The sequence below is a fragment of the Musca autumnalis genome, unplaced genomic scaffold (genome assembly GCF_047663935.1).
Source record: "Musca autumnalis isolate F117 unplaced genomic scaffold, ASM4766393v1 scaffold_2, whole genome shotgun sequence".
Taxonomy (NCBI): Eukaryota; Metazoa; Arthropoda; class Insecta; order Diptera; family Muscidae; genus Musca; species Musca autumnalis.
In genome coordinates, this window is record NW_027411755.1 from 206,929,705 (window position 1) to 206,955,334 (window position 25,630).

At 36.3% G+C, this 25,630-nt stretch overlaps 1 protein-coding gene across 5 annotated transcripts in view; it reads right to left on the minus strand.

The window, feature by feature from the left end:
- The window catches only part of Cdc14 (cell division cycle protein 14), a 237,123-nt gene that overhangs the window by 40,167 nt on the left and 171,326 nt on the right, over positions 1–25,630 (minus strand). For all 5 annotated transcript variants that reach the window (XM_073970683.1, XM_073970686.1, XM_073970685.1 and 2 more), the window contains one exon: positions 21,393–22,117. In XM_073970683.1, coding sequence (XP_073826784.1) covers positions 21,393–21,447 — 55 coding nt within the window. In that variant the 5' untranslated portion in view covers positions 21,448–22,117. The remainder of the gene's footprint in view (positions 1–21,392; positions 22,118–25,630) is intronic.

Consider the following 25,630-nt stretch of genomic DNA (forward strand, 5'->3'; position numbering starts at 1 on the left):
GGCAGAATTTTCCTTAAAGGATCTGTGGTCAAAATAAGTGAACTTATTGCGAGGTCATTCCCAAAAACGGTAAATATTACGACACCGAGCAATATTTTTAAAGATTTTATTAGATCAGACAGCTATCCCCGTCTGCATAAGCTTTCCAATGATCTCACGTTGTCCTGGCAGAATTTTCCTTAAGGGACCTAAAAAGGAAAGTGCTCTTCTTACGCGCTGTTAAATAAAATGTTAACAGATCACTTTGTGTCTCCGCTAGAGTGGTTTGTGTCTTCGCTAATTAAATAAGAATTTATCTTAATGGAGATACAAATTAGCCGTTTTACCAATTGGTGCCACTTGAAGAATCTGTTAGAAAAAAAAACTTCTGTAAATCATCCAAGGGCCCGAGATATTTTCAAAGTGTGCCGCTAACTCAAGTCTACACATAAAAGTTTTTCCGAAACAAAGTAGATATTTCCTTAATAAGCAAAACTTTTACATCAATTATTAAAGTGTAACACCACTACCAACTGATGTTTTCGTAAATAATTTTCCCACATCAGTTGATGTTGTTGTTGTTGCGCTGTCGCTATAAGGAACAAAGGGACAGACTGCATAAAAAATTGAAAATAAACCACTCCATTTTTATCAATTTGCATAAATTTTCAATGTGCCAAGAACTAAAAAAAAACACAAAACTAAAAAACACACACATACACATGTACACCAACACATGAAATTTCAATGAAAGCAAAATTCTAAACAACAAGCGGAGAAAATATGAGCTGGCGAACGAACACCAGAGATACTAGAAAACAAGTGCAATTACTAAAGAGTGACGCAGTTGTTAAAACTCCAACTACAACACAGAACAACACAACAATTTGGAACGCCTTCTCTAACCCCGTCGTTGTATTAGATGTATATGGATAGGGGTTGTCTAATTTACATAGACAACATTTGTTCAAATTTCCCAAGTTTTTTGTTTTTTTAATAAGTAGAACACCAATGTTGGTTTTTTTGTTCGACATTGAGGCGGTGCAATGGGTTCACCATTTATTTTTAATTTCGAAACCGTTTCTACTTAATTGTATCTATTGTTAGACAAAAAAGGGTTTAGTACACACTTCAAAACATTTGTAATATATTTTGAGCCGCTTGATTTTTTCTGTTGGCGTTCTATGTACAACTCAGTTTTACACAAGATTGGATTCCATCTCAAAACTACCTAAAAAGCATCAAAACTCAATGCAAATGTCCATTGTTTTTTATTCCGTGAAGACCTGTTGAAGGTCAAGGCATCAGAACTGATGGACTGGATTTTATCTATAGAGCCCATTTTAAACCTCTTCTCTCAACAGAAGACAAATTACCCTGTTGAAGGAACGGATCAAAGTCTGGAGGGGCCGACCACATGATACCCAACACCACTGTGAATATGTAAGATATATGTATAGGGAAGCTTTATCCGTTTCTGAACCGATTTCGATATAATTTGGCACATTTATTTATACACCGAAATCAGTCACACATTCAAAATGTCATAGATATGGGACATATATAGCATGTTTGGTGCAACAAATACGTGAAATCGGAAGAAAAAATATATGGGAGCTACATCCAAATCTGAACCGATTTTCACCAAAAGCAATAGCGTTCTTCCTAAGCCTAAAAACTATATTTCCCAATTCAGCTGCACGCAGAGAAGAGATATTGTAGGAGCAATCATATTTTAAGAACAAAATAGTGTATTTTAAAAAAATCTGAAAATATATATTGTTGTTTCAACCATATATTGTGTGTTGGGATCCTCAATGACACAAAATATATTGTTAGATCAACAATATATATTTTCAGATTTTTAAAATACACTATTTTGTACGTAGAATATTATTGCTCCAACAAAATGTCTTCTCTTGTGTGTGAATCGAACAACAAATGCGACCTGTACGTTGCGAACGGACGGACGGACTGACATGCATAAATCGGATCAGAAAGTGATTCTATGTATATCCCTAAAAGTAACTGTGGGTCTATCTCGTTTCCTTATGAAGGTATCTGTAGAAGGTATTTTGAATCTAGAGGACCTGTTGAAGGTATTTATCCTATAGAAGACCTGTAGATGATATTTTACCTATATAGGACCTGTATAGGAAGATCTTTTCCTATAAAATACCTGTAGGTCTTTTACCTATAGAACCTGCAGAAGGTATTCTGTCTATAGCAGATTCTTTTAGAAGGTCTTATATCATTAGAAGATTTTCCGTTTTAAAAGATATTTAGAAGTCTTTTGCCTAGGCAGACCTGTAAAATGTCTTTTTTGAATATAGAGGACCTGTTGTAGGTATTTTTCCTATAGAGGACCTGTAGAAGGTATTTTCCATATTAGAGACTTGTAGAAGGCATTTTACCTGCATTAGACCTTAGGAGGTATTTTTCTATAGAATACCTGTAGAAGTCCTGCCTATATAAGTCCTGTGTGAGATATTTTCCTTATAGAGAACCCGTAGAAGGTATTTTGCCTATAGAGGAACTGGTGAAGGTATATTCCTTTAAAATACCTGCATAAGGTCTTTAACCTATAGAAGAACGGTAGACGGTCGTCTGCCCATAGAACATCTGTAGAATGTATTTTCCCTATACATGACCTGTTGAAGGTCTTTTGCCTATAGAAGACCTGTAGAAGGTATTTTGCCTATAAAAATACCTGTAGAAGGCATTTTCCCTATAGAGTACATGTTGAAGGTATTTTGCCTATAGAGGATTTGTAGGATTTGAAGGTCTTTGCCTATAGAGAACCTGCAAAGGTATTTTGCCTGTAAAAGTCATGCATAGAGTCTTTTTCCTACAGAAAACCTGTATAAACTATTTTTCTATAGAGGATCTTGGGAATACATTTTCCCTGTAGAGAACCTGTAGAATGTATTTTGCCTATAGAGTAGACCTATAGAAACCTGTAGAAGGTCGTTTGCCAATAAAACACCTGTGGAAGGCATTTTCCGTATAGAGGATCTGTAGAAGGTTTTTTGCCTATAGAAGACTTGTAGAAGGTATTTTGCCTATAAAAAGACCTGTAGGAAGGCATTTTCCCTGTAGAAGTTATTTTGCCTATAAAAGTCATGTATAAGGTCCCTTTCCTACAGAAGACCTGCACAAGGTATTTTTCGTATAGATAGATCTGTGGAAGGTATTTTCCTTATAGAGGACCTGTAGAAGGTCTTTTGGCTAAACAAGTCCTGTAGAAGGTATTTTGCCTATAGATGATCTGTAGGACTTTTGAGTGTAGAAGACTTTAAGGAGATATTTTCCTTATAGAAAACCTGCATAAGGTCTTTAATCTCTAGAAACTTGTAGAAGGTATTTTCCCTATAGAGGACCTGTTGAAGGTATTTTGCCTATAGAGGATTTGTAGGATTTGAAGGTCTTTGCCTATAGAGAACCTGTAGAAGGTATTTTGCCTATAAAAATCCTGCACAAGGTCTTTTTCCTACAGAAAACCTGTATAAAGTATTTTCCTATAGAGGATCTGTGGAAGACATTTTCCCTACAGAGAACCTGTAGAATGTATTTTGCCTATAGAGTATCTGTAGAAGGTCTTTAACCTATAGAAACCTGTACAAGGTCGTTTGCCAATAGAACACCTGTGGAAGGTATTTTCCGTATAGAGGATCTGTAGAAGGTTTTTTGCCTATAGAAGACTAGTAGAAGGTATTTTGCCAATAAAAAGATCTGTAGGAAGGTATTTTCCCTATAGAGAACCTGTAGAAGTTTTTTGCCTATAAAAGTAATGTATAAGGTCCATTTCCTACAGAAGACCTGTACAAGGTATTTTTCGTATAGATAGATCTGTGGAACGTATTTTGCTTATAGAGGACCTGTAGAAGCTCTTTTGCCTAAAGAAGTCCTGTAGAAGGTATTTTTTTCCCATAGAGAACCTGTAGAAGATATTTTGCCTATAAAAGTCATATATAAGATCCCTTTCCTACAGAAGGCCTGTACAAGGTATTTTTATACCCTCAGCATTTATGCTAACGAGGGTATATACACTTTCATACGGGCAAAATGTGCCTCATCGAAATAATCGTTTCAGACCCCAGGTATGTTTGGACGAAATGTGTTTCAGACAATTTGGAGTCGATTTAGCAATGTCCGTCCGTCTGTCTGTCTGGCTTGTGCGCACGATAACTCTCGAACGGATGAACCGATTGGGTCCAAAATTTGGCTTTATTTTGTGCGCACGATACCTCTTGAAGGGAGTAACCGATTTGGTCCATACTTTGCACATCGTAACATTTTTACACAACTTAGATGAGGTTCCAATATGGACTCAATCTGTCTACTACCTCCCACACAAAATTTCGGAAAAGTTCAGTTTAGAACCTGCTCTCGAATCGCTTTGATTTTTGTTGTAACAACTTGTATTCACGGCCCCCCATACGGCGGTACAAGTTTCATCAGGGGGCAAAACCATACTTCCTGAGAAAATATCCTGAAAGATTCAAAAAACCCCTGTGACACCGTGTGTAGTGGTTGGAGCGCAAGATTACTCTCGAACGGATCTGCCGATTCGATCCAAAATTTGCCCATTATAATATTCTGTCAAAACTAAGTTTAAGTTCGAAGATAAGCCATATCGGTTCACTCCTTCAGGTATCTCCCCCACAAAAGTTCACAAATGTTCGGAAAAATTGTGCGCACGATAACTCTTCAAGGGAAGGACCGAGTTGGTACATACTTTACGCATCTACCTGATATAGATCAGGTTTGAATACGGACTATATTTGTCCATTCCTTCGGGTACCTCCTAAACAAAATTTCGGATAAGTTCACTTTAAGACCTGCTCTTGACTAACTTTGATTTCTGTTGAAGCATCTTGCAATCGCTGTCTCAATTACGACGGTAAAAGTTTTTTCAGTGGCAAGTCCATACTTCTTGGGAAAACAGCCCGAAAGTTGTAAAAACCCCTATGGCACTATATGTAGTAGCTGGAGAGCACAATAACTCTCGAACTGATAAACCGATTTGGTCCAAAATTTGGCCTTCGTCATATTTTGCCCAAACTTAGTTTAATTTTTAAATGGTCCATATCGCTCCTCTCCTTAGGATACCTCCCACACAAAAGTTCAACATTTGTGGTCAAGCGCAGTGTAGGGTATGTTCGGAGATCCTTTGAAAATTTATACCGATGATGTTCTTTGTGGTCCAGTTTACAGCCATATTATGTTTTCCATGGACAAGTCCATGCTTCATGGCATACTGGCCCAACAGGTGTAAGATAACCCACTGAAATGACTAGTGGGCGCGATATCTATCGAAAAGATATTACTCTCAAAATATGATCCACTTCCTTAATGCACTATGTTATTCCATTCCCTCCTCAGCAAAACTTTTGTACTTTAATCCTAATCCACATTTTTGTCGGCAAGTTCAAATGTCCAAAAAGTGCCACAAAATTCTGAAAAGACCCTAAATACATTCGATCTGTCCGAAGATGAAAGTTCCAATTCACATAGGCTGAGGGTATATCTCTATCGGCAAAGCCGACTGATACTTTTTTACTTGTTTATTCCCAATTCTGAAAAGTTTTCCATAAATAGAAGACCTTATAGAAGGTGGGAGTTCTTCTACTTACCCAACACCGGTTAAATATTGTCTTAAATGCCTCCCCTGACCTCCCTTCAATTTGAAATCCCTCATATTCATATGAATACTATTATGATATATGTATGTATGTATAAAAAACCTCCTTGACTTAAAATTATATACTCGCACATCCAATGATTTATATACAAAAATTACTTTCTAAGAACTTCTTCTTCTGTTTTGTGGAGGTGGTAAAAGTCGTCTCTATTTGTTTTTTTCGTTTTATATATTTTCCAATAAATTTTATTAGATTTACCTACATACGAGGAACATGAATGGATACATATGAATATTGAGTAAGAAGACATGTTTTGAGTGCAGAATATTTATATGAAGAAGAAGGTGATAGTTATTCAAGAAGTGTATCGAAGCACGTGAGTGCAATATGGTGTCGGTGGTGGTGATGGTAGTTATTAGGTTTCCAATAAGTGTGCATTTTCTAGCAGCAACTGCTAGGTGGTATCCCCCTCTTTTTCCAAGGAGAAGGAATAAAGAAACAAACAAAAATACTAAGCCGGGTAAAGAAGACTGTAGTTTATAAATACAAGAGAAGGTTTGTCGTAAATTGTTATGTATGTGACATACAGGTGTTATGTAGAAAACAAAACGTGTGTATGATATGTCATAAGTATTCAAGAAAGAATTCGTACAATTTTTTTTTTTTTAAATTTTGAAAGTAATGTGCGCCAGTTTTTAGAATAATATTGTCACATTTGTGGTGCACAAGGCAATATTGGATTCAGTAGATCTGTGGTTAAATTTCTGCCCAGAACATCATACATACATATGTTCCCACGAACATTTTCTGAAGGGACAAGAAAGGCTTCTCTCATATCAACAAGTGCACCCCTATGCATATTGGCTCAATGATGTGGGGCCTAACATTTGTAGAGCATTTGTAGATGTTTGAAATACTCAAGAAATGTCGCCAACATTACGCTGAGAAATATTTATTGCCACCGTTGAACATGCAATGTTGCCTTAACTTTTAATCGAACCCGGAATCGAATCGTGCAAGGAGGGTATGCTTACTAATGCACCACACTGACAGATCACTGACGGAAAATCCCAGCACAAGTTCTGAATATTTAGCCTCATATCAATGAGCTAAACATAAAATCGACCTGCACCCATTGGTCTCTGAGAAGTCTCGCTTGTGTCTATTCGCTGATGTTCATAGAACCTAATATATGTATGTATATTTGTCATACAATTGTCAGACTTTTGTCGGCTACCAGAGGAAAATGCTAGGTGCGAAGTACCATCTCTAGCCCCAAACACCCTTTCACATTTAACAGAGCTGATTATCTATTAGCCCCAATACAAAGTATAACAAAACTAAAGACAACAACAACAAATTGTGTTAAAAGTTCCTACAACAACAATGTGAAAAAAATTGAATACAAAATAAAATGTCGAAGGTATTGTGAAGCGCCAGCAAATCGAAAACTTAAAATACAACAAATATGAACAAATTTATTTTTATTTGTAGAAGAATGAGAATTTTCCTCAGGGTAAAGCTAAAGAAGAAAACAAAGGTGGTAGTACAAGCAATGAATATAATAAAACAAAAAGTTAGAAAAGTCAATAGAACCTCTTCATACCTTCCAGATTGCAAAGGGAAATTTCAACAAAATTGGATTTTAGAAGAGAAAAAAGAAATAATGAGAAAAAAAAGGATCAGTCGGCATTGCCGACAGAGATATACCCTCAGCCTTTGTGAATCAATAAGTTCCTCTACGGACAGATGGAAGCGGCCACATAACAAAGATACTTTTCTCTGAAAATTCTATATTCTGATATGAACTTGCCGACAAAATATGGATTTGAACTCAAGTGTTGGGGAAGTGGATCATATTTTTGGGAGTAATTTATTTTCGATAGACATCGCGCCCACCAGTCATTTCAGTTGGTCACCGTATAATTTAGAGCTTTTGGACCACTACGTCAGGATGCATGGAATTGCGTACGAAAAACATATCGTTGTAAACAGGACCACAAGGGGTACACGCAGAAAAATATATGTTCGAAATATGTTTGGATCCAAACAAATATTTGTTTGGGACTGATGGCAAACAAATATATGTTTGGATCCAAACATAATTTATAATAAAGAGCTGTGTGCATGTGCATTGTTCCGATTTCGTTACGATGTCGGTACGATTGGTTTGCTGGGCTGTTATTCCCTATATTTTCATCGGTCTCATTGTCTCACCATCACATTGTATTAACAAACCACAACACAACCCCCACCATCGTCTCACGATACATTGAGAATTTATCAACAAACCACACACACAACTACCGCTGTCGCAACAATTGTTGTTAGTTAACTGACAAACTGACAAACCAAACAACTACAGTGCGTTTGGTGTCGAAAAAACAAAGTTCGTACAGTCAAATACTTCGGAACTACAAATTTGTAATTTCTTTATTATAAAGGCAACATCTAATATCTCAACCTAGTGCTGATAGACTCAACATGTACAGTCGCTCCAAGCGAAAGTCGTACACCTAATGAAACTTTTTTAATTTACTTATATCTCCGACACAAAAAAGAGATATGAAGAAAGTATTTACGCAGCTTTATAGTGTATTTAGTCGACAATTTGGAAACACGATATAATAAAATAATCAACCTGTTTACATTGTTATAAAATTAAAATATCTAAAATACTAAGAATTTTAGCACCAAGCGAAAGTCGTACAGCAATTATAAAGAGAAAATATTTTATAATATAAATAATCCTTCCGCATATTTCTGGTTTCAGTTGAATTCTGCAATCAATTTAAAATATTTTTGATCAGTTCTGTACACCTGTAGTGTAAAATATGTTACCGCTTGTTTTGAAAATCTCTCCTATAAGGATGTCTGGAAGAATAAGTCGTTTGGAGACATTTTCCATTTATAGAACCACTATAGACGATTTATTGTTCAAGCTTGGACTACAGTCTAGCCAACCCATGTTATTGAAGCAATTATTTAATACCAGTGGTCGCAAATAATAAGCTTTTATGCTTAAAGTCAGAGTTTTTGCAGAAAGAACAACGCTTAACTTGGCCAATACATTATTCGCCAGGAAGTAAGAACTCATTTTAATTATAAAATCTCATAGTTCGATTCCCAATGACTTCAAAAAAATTATAAAACAACGACTCAAATCTGAAAGATAAGCCCCACACACTCGCAGATACACTGATTCGTTATGTTCTATTATTCGTGTATTAGACATGAAGCAATTTGTGGGATTTTTCACAATGTAATGTCAGGTTTCGCACAGAACTTGTTGCATCTATCAAAATTACACTCTTTTCAGAAAATTTAAGCATTTATCGCTATTGTTTTGATATTCTAAACATCGTTCTTGGACAAATTTATGTATAGCTTTTTTACGCCTTTTTATCACCAATTGACAAGGTATTTATGTTGTAAAAATTTGACTGCACATTGGAAAAATAAGCTTCCAAATATTTTTCTCAATCGATTAGAGTGTCGGGACACTCAAAATCAACTCATTTTGCACTTCGTGTATTAAACTATCCACAAGAAAATATTATTTATTTAATGTTTGAGTTATTTTAAATATTTCATATGTGTTTTTTTCTTATTAGTAGACATCAAAGTATTGAATAGCTTTGCAGTTTTAATTTTCGATACCTGCTGAATCGAAAAAAAAGTTTTTGTAAAGTTGAATAAATCATTTTCTCATGTGGTTTCATAAAAACTATTTTTATTCCATTTTTACGCCTCTTTCCCATTTAATCTGATACAAGTTTCCAGAATTGACCCTCTTAATTGTAAAGAAGCACTGATGTTACACTAAATCGGTCGTAGGATTTAACAAAAAACAGGAACATGTAGTAGAATTAATTATATTAACAAATACCTTGTCTTTATAATTGCTGTACGAGTTTCGCTTGGTGCTAAAATTCTTAGTATTTTAGCTAATTTAATTTTTCAACAATGTAAACGGGTTGATTATTTAATTATATCGTGCTTCTAATTTGTCGACTAAATGCACTAAAAGACTGCGTAAATACTTTCTTCATATACCTTTCTGTGTCGGAGATATAAGTCAATTAAAAAAATTTCATTAGGTGTACGACTTTCGCTTGGAGCCACTGTATGTACATATGGTTCATATTGTTCTGCTGTGCTCACAAGACGATAACAACTATAGTGAAAATCTTTAAAAGAAACGCTAAGTTACGATAACACTGTGCAACATTTTTAAGTTGATCTTGTGCAAACAATTCGAACTGAAGATTTTTTGAAAGTACAGACCCAAACGACAAGAAACCCTAGTTGGGTTTTGTTGTGTCAGATCCAGCTCGGATTTTATGGCCCCATCTAAACATGGTTAAATATTGAGTTTGTAAAAACAAATTCGGGGCTATATCTCTGAAACCAATGCGACCTCTGACCTCTGAAGCAAATTTGTAGAAAAGGGCAAGATTAAAATACTTGGAGAAATAATGAACTCGAAAAACTACATTTATTGCTTCAAATTTCGAAATACATATATATGCAAAAATTCTACAATTTTTATACATTTCGCACCGTATCTCCAAAAATATTCCCTGGAATGTAATACACTCTTTGTAATAAACTCTTTCGAACACGTCATTGTTGTAAAATACCTCTATGCCGTTGTTTTCAGTACATTTTTCAACGACGATTTAATAAATATGTCAATAATGTAGTGAAATCCGAAATGCGAGAATTAACTGTTGGTGTGAACTGTGTTTGAAATACGTGTTGTAAAAGATATGATGCAAAATACCGCTGAAACAACATGAAGTAGCATTTTAGAGTTTCAGAATGTTCTAAAGAATTGTTGAGAACATTATTTGGAAGATTTTTGCAAAAGGTTACTTTGTTCAACTCCCAATAGTTAAGCCGATACTGACCAGAATTTCAGCAATTATGTAAAATTTTCTATATTTTATAGATTTTGATGCCCTAGATGGAGTTTTTCTTATGTGGTTTTTTCAAAAGATAAGTTCTACTCGTATAGGGCCACTATATTGCTAAAGACAGCAAGGCCAAATTCCTACTCGTTTCTGAGATAAAGACCTGATAAATGCAGAAAAGTGTAGATTTAGCCCGGTTTAGATGAGGCCATAAAATCCGAACTGGATCTGACAAGACAAAACCCTACTAGGGTTTTTGTAGTCTAAATATGTACTTTCAAAAAATGCGTAGTAGAAGTTGTTTGCATTTTCAGTGTTGCATAGTGTAATACAAAATACAAGAATTAATAAATAAAAAGCAGCAAAACTTGTCACTGTTTTGTTTGGTGGTGTGTGGAGGTTGTTAGTCAATAAAAACTCGCCAAAATTGTTTTTTTAATCTCTCAGAAGAACCAGTATTTTTCTTTTGCTTTATGAAAGGCGTTGTTATGTTTGGGACTGCTTCCAAACAAATATATGTTTGCTGCAAAATATGTTTGGGACATATGTATGTTAGAGAGGCCATTTTTTCTGTGTGTAGCTTCAGTATAAATTTCCAACGGATCATCCAACTTAAACAAAAGCGTTGAACTTTTGTGGGGGACACACCCTAAGGAGAATACTGATATGGACCATTTTCGGCTAAATGTTCACAAAATTTGGGCAAAATATTACGAAGGGACGGGATCTGCTGATCCGTTCGAGAGTTATCGTGTGCTCAAGCCACAACGGAGGATGCCATAGGGGGTTTTCTAAAAAATATTTTTAAGGTATCTTCAGGCCAATTATCGTGGATTTAAAAAAAAAAATTCAAGGCACCTTCAGGGCAACTTAAAAAAATATATTTTCAAGCTATCTTCAGGACAATAACGTGGATTTTTAAAAACATATTTTCAAGGTATCTTCAGGCCAATTAAAAAAAATATATATTTTCTAGGTATCTTCAGGGCAATAATAGTGGATTTTTAAAAAATTATTTTCATGGCACCTTTAGGGCAATCATCGTGGATTTTTAAAAGAAATAATCGTTGAGTTTTAGAAAGTTATTTTCTAGGTATCGTCAGGGCAATAATCGTGGATCTATAAAAATTATTTTCAAGGTACCTTCAGGGCAATAATCGTGGATTTTTAAACAATTATTTTCAAGGTACCTTTAGGGCAATAATCGCAGATTTCCTAGAAAATATTTTTAAGGTACCTTCAGGGCAATAATCGCAGATTTTCTAGAAAATATTTTTAAGGTACCTTCAGAGCAATCATCGTGGATTTTTAAAAAGTTATTTTCTAGGTATCGTTAGGGCAATAATCCTGGATCTTTAAAAATTTATTTTCAAGTTACCTTCATGGCAATAATTGCAGATTTTTAAACAATTATCTTCATGGTACCTTCAGGGCAATAATCGCAGATTTTCTTAAAAAAACATTTTTATGGTACCTTCAGGGCAATAATCGTGGATTTTTAAAAAGTTATTTCCTAGGTATCTTCAGGGCAATAATCGTGGATCTTTAAACAATTATTTTCAAGGTACCTTCAGGGCAATAATCGTGGATTTTTTAAAAAAAAAATATGTTCTAGGTATCGTCAGGGCAATAATCGTGGATCATTAAAAATTTATTTTCAAGGCACATTCAGGGCAATAATCGTGGAACTTTGAAAAATTATTTTCAAGGCAACTTCAGGGCAATAATCGTGGATTTTTTAAAAAATTATTTTCAAAGCACCTTCAGGGCAATAATCGTGGATTTTTAAAAAAAAAAATATTTTCATGGTACCTTCAGAGCAATAACCGTTGATTTTTAAAAATCGTGGATATTTAAAAAAATTATTTGCAAGTTACCTTCAGGACAATAATTGTGGATTTATAAACAATTATACCTTCAGGGCAATAATCACAGATTTTCAAAAAAATATTTTTAAGGTATCATCAGGCTAATTGTCTTGGTGTTAAAAAAAAAATATTTTCAAGACACCTTCAGGGCAAATTAAAAAACTTATTTTTAAGGTACATTTGGGGAAATAATCGTGGAATTTAAAAAAAAATATATTTTTAAGTTATGTTCAGGGCAATAATCGTGGATCTTTAAAAAATTATTTTCAGGCACCTTCAGGGCAATAACCGTTGATTCTTAAAAATCGCAATGATCGCGGATTTTTAAACAATTACATATTATCAAGGTACCTTCAGGCAAAAATCGTGGATTTTTTAAAAAAATTTTGAGATACCTTCAGATTTCGGGCCACTTTCTCAGAAAGTATGGGCTTGCCCCTGGAAAAACTTGTAGTGTTGTAATGGGGACGCGACAAAAAGGTAATACAAGAAAAATCAAAGGAATTCGAGAGGAAGTCTTAAACTGCACTTTTCTGAAGTTTTGTTTGGGAGGTACTGGAAGCAGCCCATACAGCCGATAATACAGCCCATATTGGAACCTCATCTATGTCTGGTAGAAATTTTACGATGTGCAAAGTTTGGACATTTTCACATTGTTCACACAATTTGACATACAAATTTTGAACTTTTGTGGGGGAGGTACCCGAAGGAGTAGGTTCTCCGAACTTAAACTAAGTTTGGACAAAATATTACGAAGGCCAAATTTTGTGGACCAAATCGGTTCATTCGTTCGAGAGTTATCGTGCGCACCAGGCAGACAGACAGACGGACGGACATGGCTACATCCACCCCAAATTGCCTGAAACGCATTTCGCCCAAACATACATGGGATCTAAACCATTATTTCGATGATGCACATTTTCGGTCGTATTAAAGTGTATATGTTCACTTTTTGGGTCACTAAAACTCTACGAATAAGTAGTTAAATAAATAGTTACGACCTTTAGTAGCCAAAAATAAACTACTTATTTCTGGACACATACCTTTGTTAAAATAATGGGGTAGTAAGTAGATTTGAAATGTGTTTTTTTGCTTGGACATGCCTGAAAAATGTGCTCAGGAAATATAAGCCACACATTAAGTTTTAATATAGTATTGCCAGGGAATCGAACAGCATTCTAAAAATTGCATCCACTCAATGATCTCTACAGAAAAAAGTAGAGGTCGATTTCTTAACGATAAAGGTTTCAGACTGACGAAATAACTGTTTGTAATACTACTCAAACTCATTAGGCCTAATAACTATATCCTCTTATTCCACCTAACCTAACACATTTATTGTACCCTACACCTATCTTGTTATTAGTTGGTTTGGGCCCAAACGTTTGTAACACATCGAAATAATTGTCGTAGACCTATATTTATATATTCCAAAACCAATTTTTCGACGAGCTGAGTCGATCTGGCTACGTGTGCCCGTACGTACGTCCATCTAAACCTTGTAATCACGCTATAGGTCGCAATTTTGATCGTCATCAAATTTTGGTTGTTGATGGGGGTCCCGGAGGGGAAGAAACCTATTTTGGTGATGGACATAAAACTTATTTAAATAAAAAGTCAACGTTTATTCTCCACTATATACCAAAAGCGAAACCTGATAACGAAAGTAGGAAATCTCACCTTTACAATGATGCAAAGTAAGTTGGTATAGGGAGTCAAACAACGAAGATATCGAAGTAGTCAGTAATACATCCCGTTTTTTTATTTATTTTTTTTTATTTTTTTTATTTTATTATTTTTTTTTTTTTGTAATCACGGTACGTACATGTCGCAATTTTAATCGGATCGTCATGAAATTTTGGGGGTCCAGAGAGGAAGAAAGAAGCCTATTGATTTTGGAGATGGTCGTATTCGTGGATCGGAATGTGCAAAAAAAACTTATGTAGAGAAAATTTAACGTTTTATTCATATGGGAATATCTCCGCGTCTAGTAGGAAGGCCTTTCGATGGAAAAAGAAAAAAAAAACACATTTGCATTGATCTAAAATAGGTTGATGTAGGTGATCAAATACCAGAGATATCGCAATATTCGGTAATGCATCCATACGACTTTTCCATTCTTTTTTATAATCGCACTACAGGTTTCAATTTGAATCGATTCGTCATGACATTTTAGTGGTTAATGGGGGTCCCAGGGGCCCCAGATGAAGAAGAGGAATGGAAAAAAACTTATGCGGAGAAAAATTCAAAGTTTTAGTCTTATGCCAATATCTCCGCTTCTAGTAGGCATATTCCATTTTCATATTATTTCATACATTCCATTTTTTCCTACTTGTAATGTCAAATATCCCAGCTTTGCATTGACGTAGTCAGGGGCACCGTCCCGACTGTAGTCTTTGCTTACTTTTTATTATTGGCAATTGTTATTTCTCTCTGAAAAATAAATCAAATTTAGATATATATCATTTTGCAAAGTCCCTACAACAAATTGTGTTATTAAATTACCAAGTTATTATTATTTGTTTTGTTAAATGTACAGTATTATATGAAGTATTTTAAATTGTTTTATATAAACACATACACAACATTTTATGTTTGATGTTTGGCTGTGACTGACCGACCAACGGCCGAAAACCACCATCACGAGCCACCATCATCACTATCACACTTTAATCTAAATAACGAACAAATGAAATATTATCCTGTCGCGTAACATCACCAAACACGACATACACGAAGGGACTAATTGTGACAAAGAGTAGGCATGCATTGGATTTTTTGTTTAATTAATAATGCTGGATAATTGCATTAAATATAATTGTAATAAAACTATACTTTTGTTAGACGGGACATGTGTGTGTGTGAAACCTCTAATAGAAATGCAGAGGACATCACCATGTGTTCGTACAGTAATGCTGTATACAAATAGATGTTCTTCCAAAAGTCTTCATATGAACCAGCGTCACCCAAGAATGTCCATCAATGTTGTAGTATGTGTTTATGTATGGGTGAAGAAAACAACGACCACATTATGTTTATTAGTGAGAGAGAAGCAAATGCAAAACAACTCAGAGGGCGTCCTCTATACTTCTTTGGAAAGAAGCCCGTCTCTGATATAGACCGAGTACTTCCATAATCGACCTATAAAGGTCTTTAGGTTAAAATTATGACCATGTTCCTCTATAGATAGATGATAGATACCTTCTTCTAGGTCTCCTAAAAAAAAAAAGGCCTTTTTATTAAGAAAGGAGGTCTTCTAAAGTTAGAAGACATTTCAAAGAAATTTCAGAGATCACTTTTTTCAAGAAAAGGGTAGTAACTCAAAATTTCTTATTTTTTCAGTAGAAAGCTATTTTCTCAGGAAGTATGATCTTGCCCCTGAAAAAAATTTCATCGTCGTAATGGGGGCTGCGAATACAAGTGGCTGCAACAAAAATCAAAGCGATTCGTGAACAGGTCTCAAACTGAATTTTTTTTTTTCGAAATTTTGTGTGGGAAGTACCCGAAGGAGTGGACCAATAGAGTCCATATTCGAACAATATCTAAGATTCGCAGCTATATTATGATGTGTCAGGTAAGGACCACCTCGGTTGCTTCCTTCGAAAGTTATTGTGCGTACCTTTTTAGCAAAAATTTCTGAACTTTTGTGGTGTGGACCGATATTAACCATCTTCAAATTTAAACTAAGTTTGGAAATAATATTACGAAGGACAAATTTTGGACCGAATCGGCAGATCCGTGCGAGAGTTATTGTGCACTCCAGCCGCTACACATGCTGCCATAGAGATTTTTACACCTTCCGGGCCATGTTCTCAGAAAGTATGGACCTGAACAAACTTGTATTGTCGTAATGGGACCTGCAAAAACAAGTGGCTGCAACAAAAGCAGGTCTTAGGTTAGGTTGAAAAGACGGGCGTAAGTCGCCACATGTCCAATGGACATACACTTAAGCCAGAATAGACCTGTTGTGTGCTCTAGACTAATTGAAGAAAGGGTCGTATTTCGTCTCTTTTTTTATTTTAGGAATTCTGTGCCCTTAACAAAATCCCTTAACTGTTTAACATCCTGCATACGCTGTTATCTGCGCATTTAATTTTATGCAGATGAGCTTGTAGGCCCAAGTGACCAGTAAGGATACCTGTTAGCCTACTAATATCTGCCTTACCTAATAATAGTAAGTTTTTAGTTTTAGTGGTTTTCCCTATCTCCTCTCTATTCCATATGGATGTATGGGCCTGTTTTGCCCAATTTTTTAACTCTAGACGTGACGCATTTAGAGGCTTTGCGCTGTCTAAATTTACAGTTGCTAATTCCCTGCCATGTTTTGCCAGAGAATTTGCTCTTGCATTACCTTTAATCCCCGCATGGCTTGGTACCCATATGATACGCACTATTCCTTGCTGGGAATAATTGTTTATCGTATTTATGCAGTCCAGTACAGTTTTCGATTTTACTGTCTTGGATGTTATTGCATTGATTGCCATTTTACTGTCCGTAAGGACGTTAACGGTAGTTGGTCTCGAGTTAGCATTATACCAGTTCAGACACTCTGTGATCGCCCTGATCTCCGCTTGAAGAACCGTATTGTGATCCGGCAACCGAAGAGAGATTTTGGTCTCTGGTTCTTCAATAAAAAGTCCCAGTCCCGTCCTCCCCCCTAACATCGAGCCGTATGTGTAACAGCAGTTTCCAGGAGGATTTTCAGCTAGGGTCCCGCCGATCCACGAGTCTCTGCCAGGTATCTACAATTGTTTCAGGTATAAGTTCCGAATTAACGTTATCCATTGACTTCCCCGTTGTTACCTGTAGAATTTTTTGATGGTATGTTACGTGATCCTTTTCGATCCACTCGTCTGTCGCCTTCAGCCTTATGGCTGCGTCGCACAGTGTTGCCGCGTCCTTGTAAACGTGGACAAAAATAGAAGGGGTTAACCTAGGTCGATAAACTTTTACACAAGTACTTATGCGGACATAGGAAAGAAAAATTCCCATTTTGGTCCATATCGGCTCAGATTTGGATATATCCCCCATATATATTTCTCCGATTCTGCTATAACTCAGACAATTTTAATTGAACCGCCTTCAAATTTAATATGCGATATTTGCTTGGGCCTCTGATCAGTTTTACAGATTTTGTTAAAAATTGGATCAGATTTCGATATAGCCCCCACATATATATTTTTCCCCGATTTTGCTATAACTCAGCCAATTTTAATTGAACCGCCTTCAAATATAATATGCGATATTTGTTTGGGCCTCTGATCAGTTTTAACGATTTTGTTAAAAATCGGTTCATATTTGGATATATAAAACGAAGCAGTCAAATAAAGTGAATTTATCCACTGAGACAAAAAAAGGATTCTTGCTCCTTTCGTACAAATTGTTTATGATGATATGGTTGTGGCTCCGAGAATCGGATTTTATAGGATGTAAACTTAGCATTTTTCAATTCGAAAGGGATGTCTGTTTCATGTACCAAATGGTCGAAACTGCAATTTGCTGCAATTTTTAGATACACTCCATGAAAGAAGTTTTGTATAACACGTTATTGTTTCAATCAATATAACGGTACTTTATGTATACACATTATATGTAAACTTTTTTTTCATAAATTGCAAGATTATCGACCACTCTTTAATTCCCGATTCAAAAGTTGTGGAATATGTCAACAACTTCTTTAAAACATTTCCAAGAACATGGGCTTCTTGTTTAAATACATTTTAGTAAATGTCACATACGAAAAATGTTCTATGTTTAACGAGCTATAACTTTATAGTAACACCAAATATCGACAACATCTTTGAGGTTTGTCCTATTTGAAGTGTTCTCAATAAAATAAAACCATAAAATTATAAAAAAGTCAAGAACACATTTTTCGATTTTTGTCCACTGAGGCAACACTGTGCGACGGCAGCTTTATACCTTATGTGTATGTATAGAATAGTTTTTAGTGCCCTCGTTGGTGTTGTCCTCATAGCACCACTTACGCCTAAGCCTCACATTCTTTGGACTTTTTGTAAAATTTTTATATTACATTTTTTATCCATCGCTGTCCACCAGACTACTGACGCGTATGTTAGGATGGGTCGAACTACGCTTTTGTATAGCCAGTGTGTCATCTTTGGATTGAGACCCCATTTAGAGCCTATCGCCCTTCTACAGGTTGACCAACATCTGTATGCTTTGTTGGCTCGTTCTTGGGTATGATCCTTCCATTTAAGTTTTTCCTTTCCCGGATTACTCCCAGATATTTGACCTTATTGGAGTCTTGTTGAGGAAAACAGGTTCCTCGATGTGACCCAGTTTTGTTTTCCTAGTGAAAATACATATTTCTGTTTTTTTTTCGGGTTTACGTTTCGAGGGCCGATTCGGCCCTTCTGCATAACAAAGTTGGGTTATTTCACCTCAGAAGTATTATAACGTCGTCTGCATAACAGACTGGTTCAAATCCCTCTTTGGTTAAACTCCTCAGTAGGCTTTTTATGGTAGTAACCCACAGGAGATGGGTGCCACCGTGGTGCAATGGTATGCACGCCCGCCTTGCACGCAGAAGGTCGGGGGTTCGATTCCCCGGCCAGGCAAAATCAAACATTTTTCAACGGTGGCAAAATACCCCTCAGTAATGTTGGCGACATTTCCTGAGTATTTCAGCCTTGAAAACTTCTCCACAAGTGGTGTCTTAAGACATGCCGTTCGGACTCGGCGATAAACAGTAGGTCCCATATCATTGAGCTAAATATGAATCGGGGTGCACTCATTGATATGAGAGAAGTCTCCCTTGTCCCGTATGGGATGTTGTGGAACAATGTTTAACCCACAGGAGAGGTGACAAAATCCCCTCTTGTGGCGTTCCCTGACAAACTTTATACCGTTTCGTTACGTCGTGTAGCCCGCAACTATTCCTTAGCATATTGCTTACCCAGTTCCTAAGGTCCACATAAAAATTATCTAAGGATTGGATAAGGGTTTCAGTACTGACGTTTTTGAAAGCACCCTCAATGTCAATGCATACTGCCAGTGTATACATCTTCTTGTCGAAGGTGTTTTCGATGTGGTGTACTACCTCATGTAAAGCGGTTTCCACTGATCTGCCTTTAACGTATGCATGTTGTTTGTACTTAAGCATATCGTTTGGGATCTTGCTCTTAATCATGGTATCGACTATACATTCCATGGTTTTGAGTAATAAAGAAGTTAGACTTATCGGGCGGTAAGACTTAGGAATTGCGTAGCTAGCCTTTCCAGGTTTGGGGATAAACACTACCCTCGCCTCCTGCCAGGCTTTAGGGGTATACGCAAATTTTAAGCATGCGTTGATGATACCAGCTAATTTGGAGGAAATATAGTCCACCTCCTTTCGGAGTAAGGCCGGAAAGACCTGGTCTGGTCCCGCTGCTTTAAAAGGTTTGAAACTGTTGATGGCATCTTTAACCATTGTTTTATCAATGTTTGGTGCTTCGTCCGTAGCCTTTTCCCCATCTGCCGATATCCCTACATTTGCCGTAGTGCTCGGCGGGAAATGTGTATTCATCAAAAGCCCCAGCGTGTCCTCGATTGTTTCCATCTTATTTCCTATATCATTCACCACAATCTCGGTTTGTGTATGGGTTTTCGATAGAAACTTTTTTTATTTCTGATACATCATTTACGCTGTCTACCAGCAGGTCTTAAACTTTTCCGAAATTTTGTGTGGGAAGTACACGAAGGAATGGGCAGCAGAATTTCATATTCGAACAAATTATGGACCGAATCGGCTGCTTCGTTCGAGAGTTACTGTGCGCTCCTGTCACTACACATCATACCATAGGGGTTGTTTACAGCTTTCGGGCTATTTTCTAAGGAAGTATGAACTTGCCCCGGAAAAAACGTGTATCGTCGTAATGAGGTCTGCGAATACAAGTGGCTGCAACAAAAATCAAAGGGATTTGAGAACAGGTCTTAAAATGAACTAGTTCGAAATTTTGTGTGGGAGGTACACAAAGAATTGGACCGATGGAATCCATATTGGAACTTAATCTATGCGTGGTAGAAATTTAACGATGTGTAAAGTACCTTCAATAAACTAAGTATGGAAAAAATATTACGAAGGCAAAATTTTGGACCAAATCGTTTCATCCGTTCGAGAGTTGTCGTGCGCTACAGCAAGCCAGACAGACAGACGGACAAACGGACAGACATTGCTAAATCGGACATACTTGGGGTCTATAACCAGTATTTCGTTGAGGCACATTTGTCCGTATGAAAGTGTATATGCTGAGAGTATAAAAGCATTATACACAGAATTACATTATAAACAGGATCACAAGGACTACTTTCGGTAAAAAAAATCAATTTCACAATTTTGTGAGCTCCTCCATGAAGGTAAGTAAGAGGATGTAAGTTTGAGAAAAAGTTTTTTCAATGTCGTTTACTCCTTTCGATAGTTATCGTGCCTACCAGCCAATTGGCCATCGTAGAGAATTTAAAATCAAAAATTCGACACAATCCTCGAAACTGCACTCAAGTGAAAATTTTGAACATCTGTGGGAGAGATTTTCGAAGTAGTTGTCCGATAAGTGGACCGATATAGTCCGTCACCAAACTCCTCATATTCTAAGGGTCTTCAAAGAATGCAAAACAACTCCTCAAATACCTATCCACTTTCAAATCTCGCAATTATGTCACATAGCACAAGTTGAAACAAATCTCCCATTGTGTCCCAGTCCACATACACATAAACTACTCTGATTATTTAATTAAATTCAAACTAAAAAAAACCAACGTCTATGATTCAAAATAAACAAATGTATTGAATTCATCACAGCGAAACAAAACATGAATGCGAAGAATAACAAAAAAAAACACAACTTTTCATTCATGTTTTCCGCCAAGCAAACAAACGCAAACAATCAGAAAAAAAAAGTACGAAAATAATCAATGACCTGTTCGTTCGTTCGTCTATTATTGCAGAAAGGGGAGAGGGATTTGTTTTCTGTTTTACTTACTGCGTTGTATTTCTGATGCCGAAGCCAACAAATCATTGTTGTCATCATCCAACATGTTGCTGCTGCTGGTGGTAGTGCTGGTCGGGTCGAGTTGACGACTGTTGAGTTTGCAATGTTTTTTTATTGAAGTTCTCTTCTCTAATGGCTGCGATTTAATCGTAAGGTGGAGGAGTAAGCCCAAGCAAGTCACAACAGCAGTAGACAGAATGGAGGGTGGCTGCTGTCGTTTTGATTAATAGTTGGTTGCCGTTTTTATAGTCGCATCAATAAAAATCAGTTAATGACGTCATGTGGTTGAATGATGACGATGACAGGATTGTGGGAAAGAATTTTTGCCACAGGCCACAAATGTTTGTAAAAAGTGTGGCAGCACGCTATAGAACACAGCCAACACCACCTGTAAGTCTGCCTAACCAACCAGGCATGCAACACAATTTCGGCAACAATCCAGACACAGTTGAAGGTGTTGGAGATGTGAATGGATAATTTCGTTTTACTGCAAATTTAAGTACACGGAATCTGTTGATTCAATTTTGAGACTTTACCCTAAGGGTTGATGACTTTAATTTCTCTTGTATATGGACATTGATCTCCGCCACAACTTGATTTTGTTAGAAAATTATTTCGAGTCTAGGCTCCTCACATGTGGATTTTTTTGTAATTTAGATGTCCTTTGGAACGGCACTGCTCAGTTTGATTTCAGCTGCACGATTCTCGAAATTTTACTGAAATGATAAAAAAGGAATATTATTTTAAAATTTATATTTATACATTTTTATTCAAAAAAAAAAAAAAAAAAAAAAAAAGATCAATAAATTAAAGAAATAATTTAATAGGCTGATAACATTTTTCAAAGTATTCCATTATTGTGGAAACTTCCTAAAGGTCTTCTAGAGCCAGAATTTATAAAGAGGTTCTATAGTAAGAAGGCCTTATAAAGGTCTTCTATTATCAGAAGACATCCAAAGGAGTTCTATAGTTAGAAGGACTTTATATAGGCCAGTCAAAATAGACATGCGTACTCGTATGAGGGGAAATAGCAAAAATTCCCACAACAAAGCTGAAATTTTTTAGAAAGCTAGGGTTTGCCATTAGAAGTAAGGCCTTAAATGTCCCCATCGATCCCATGCATGCAAACGAAGTTATTCAGGGTCAAAGGTCATTTTTGGAGACCTTATTCAGCTTTTTTATTTTTTTTAAAAACGGTAAGACCTATCAGAAACCCACTAGAGTAAAAGTTGTAGTTTTAAAAATTATCTACAAGAATGATCTTTATAACCTTTTGAAGAAACCTTGTGAAGAAATGAGTCTCGTAAGAACATCATGAGGTGACCGGTTAGGTATTTCCATAAGCTTTCAAACGTGGGTATCGTTTTTGCAGTAATCGGTTCAGCAGAACCGGGCCTAAACCGGCTATAAATCTGGACTTTCGGGTCAAATAACCGGCAAACCGGATCCGCCGCCCATGAAAATTATACATTGTTGTAATCAGCGCAACGGGTGGCTTGGGGGATGAATGATACCAAGGAACGGTCCTGACCGGCTTTAACATTGCAAACTCCCGGATTTATCTTGGTCCCTCTCTCATCTCAAGTGGACACTGACCTCCCCGTGGTGTCACCTGGGGTCGCTGCCTTTAACACCCGTTAAAGGTAGTGAGCTAAAATGTGCCGCGCCTTCTTCCATAAGAACGATAAAAACTTGAGTTTGAGCGCCGGGTTAGTAACCCTCCCCTAGAAAAAAGCAGCCTAATAAAAAAAACGAAAGAAAAGAAAAACAAATTCCGCTAGATAAAGGTTATACGAGAGGCAAACGTCAAAAGAAGTGGCACAATCTACACCAATAGCCACATGTTACATGCTTATGCTGATGATATAGACATCATGGGACGATCAGTAAAAGAAGTAACCGATACCTTTATGAAGGTCGAAGGAGAATCTGCTAAAGTGGGTCTGGCGGTTAACGGCGAGAAGGCCAAGTTGATGGTGTCGACGCGCAATGCGTCCATAGAGATCGGGCCAACTGTTGAAGTTGGTTCTTATAATTTTGAGGTAGTAAAAGACTTCGTATACCGTAAACACAACAAACGACATCAGTAGTGCGATTCTCTAACACATTTTTTGAGTTACCGACAAGTGTCGGTAAAATTAAAACGCAAAATTATGTATGACAAGTTCAAATAAAAGTTGACAACACTGTTGCTGTCGGTAAAACTTTACGACTACTTTCTTTTGGTCGCTAACTTACCGAAAAATTTCCTTAATTACCGAATTTAAACGCATTTTAATTTTAACGATTTTTGTCGGTAACTCAAAAAATGTGTTAGAGAATCGCACTACAGTTGTGAAATAAAAAGAAGAATTGGATTGGCCAACAGATGCTACTTTGGCTAAAGTAAGCACTTTAAAAACAAAGCCACAACTCGTCAAACAAAAATAACGCTTTACAAAACACTGATACTACCCGTACTAATGCATGGCTCCGAAGCATGGGTAATTGCGCAAGCAGATAAGGCAGTGCTTGGCGTGTTTGAGAGAAAAATTCTTCGAAAGATCTACGGACCAATCTGCGTTAACGGTGAATATCGACGTCGCATGAACCACGAGGTGTATCAGCTATACAACGACATCAGTATAGATAAACGTATCAAGATGCAGCGATTGCGGTGGCTAGGCCATATCATAAGAATGAGCAATGGTGAACCCGCTAAAAAGGCGTATAAATTCGGGCCGCATGGCGGTGCATGCAGAATTGGCAGGCCGAAGAATAGATGGCGCAAACAAGTGGATGAAGAGATGACAAGGCGCAGTATTCCAGAAAGCGATGCACTAAACAGAGAATTGGAGATCTTTTTTTAGTTCGGTGTATGGAACAAATGTTCTGTAATGAGGTAAGTAAGTAATCAGCGCAACAAACACTACCTTTTGACAAAAATTTAAAAAAAAATTGGAGAGTTTTCGCTGGGGGTGGTGGGTTAAATGGTCTATTTATACCCTCAGCATTTATGCTAACGAGGGTATATGAAGAAAAGACAAAATTTTTTAGTTTTCCATAAAAAAAAATTAAAAATTTTTTTTAAGCTACATGAATGATTTTTGGTACATACATTGGGAAAAAAATCCCATTCTTAAATCTGTTCGAGATACTAATTTTGGTTGTTGCGCGCAAAAGTTATGGCGGTTTCAATTCTGATAAAAAGAAAAAAATCTTTAAAAGACTCTAATTATTATATTGAGAAACTCTCTTAATTAGGGGCTCCCTACATACTATATGTTTACTGAGGTCCCATAACTTTAGTGAAAAAGTTGTAAATTTTCGCGGAAATTAGGAAAGCATTCAAAACAATTGGTAGTTTACAACTTGTTCTAATAAAATTCAAGCTGTTTATGCATCTGAAAAATATATAAAAAATATGTACGTAATCTAAACATCGCGAAGATTCAAATGAAACCAAAACTATAAAAATCCGTTTAGTGGTTTGCATATTATAGCAAAAAACAAAAAATATATTGAGGAAATTTATAAAATTTTTGTAAGAGAAAATATTTATTAAAATTTATTTTGTGAGTTAGTTGAACAAAATGTAAGAAAAATAGGTCGGAGTTTTTCTTCTATTTTAGTTAAATTTCACGCAATAAATCACATTTTTTATTCTAATCACTTCTCGAAAACACGCTAACATCTAGCAGAAGATATGGATATCTTTCAAATAAATGTTGGGTTCCTTTAAATGGGGTATAATCTTGAAATAAAACTGTATCGGGTAATGTTCATTTTGAAATGCGTGTAAATCGCGAAATCCTCAAAATCAATTGATGCGCATGCGGTTTACCAATACAGCGAGTTCTTCTCTTTTAATTTGTACACATTTGCCAGGATTTACTTTGGCCGCTAAGATGTAGCATCGTCTGCAGTTTAGTGTGCAACAAACTGTATTACGCTTATATTTTGCACAAAGTGCATACACTTTTAATGCGCATCCGATTTCACTATCAACCGTGAAAAAATACATCGATCTAAACATATTTCAATAAAATCCATCATGAACCGTGGATGTAGCATCACACAGTATTTTTTGGATAAATCGGATACAGCTCCCATGCCACTAAATTTTTCAAACCGCTGTTTTCGCACAAACGCGAGTGATGATTCACTTTCTTCATTGAAATGGAAACGATCCACATAAAACACGAATTAGTCAGCGATATTTTGAAAAAGATTTTTTGCAAATTTTTCAA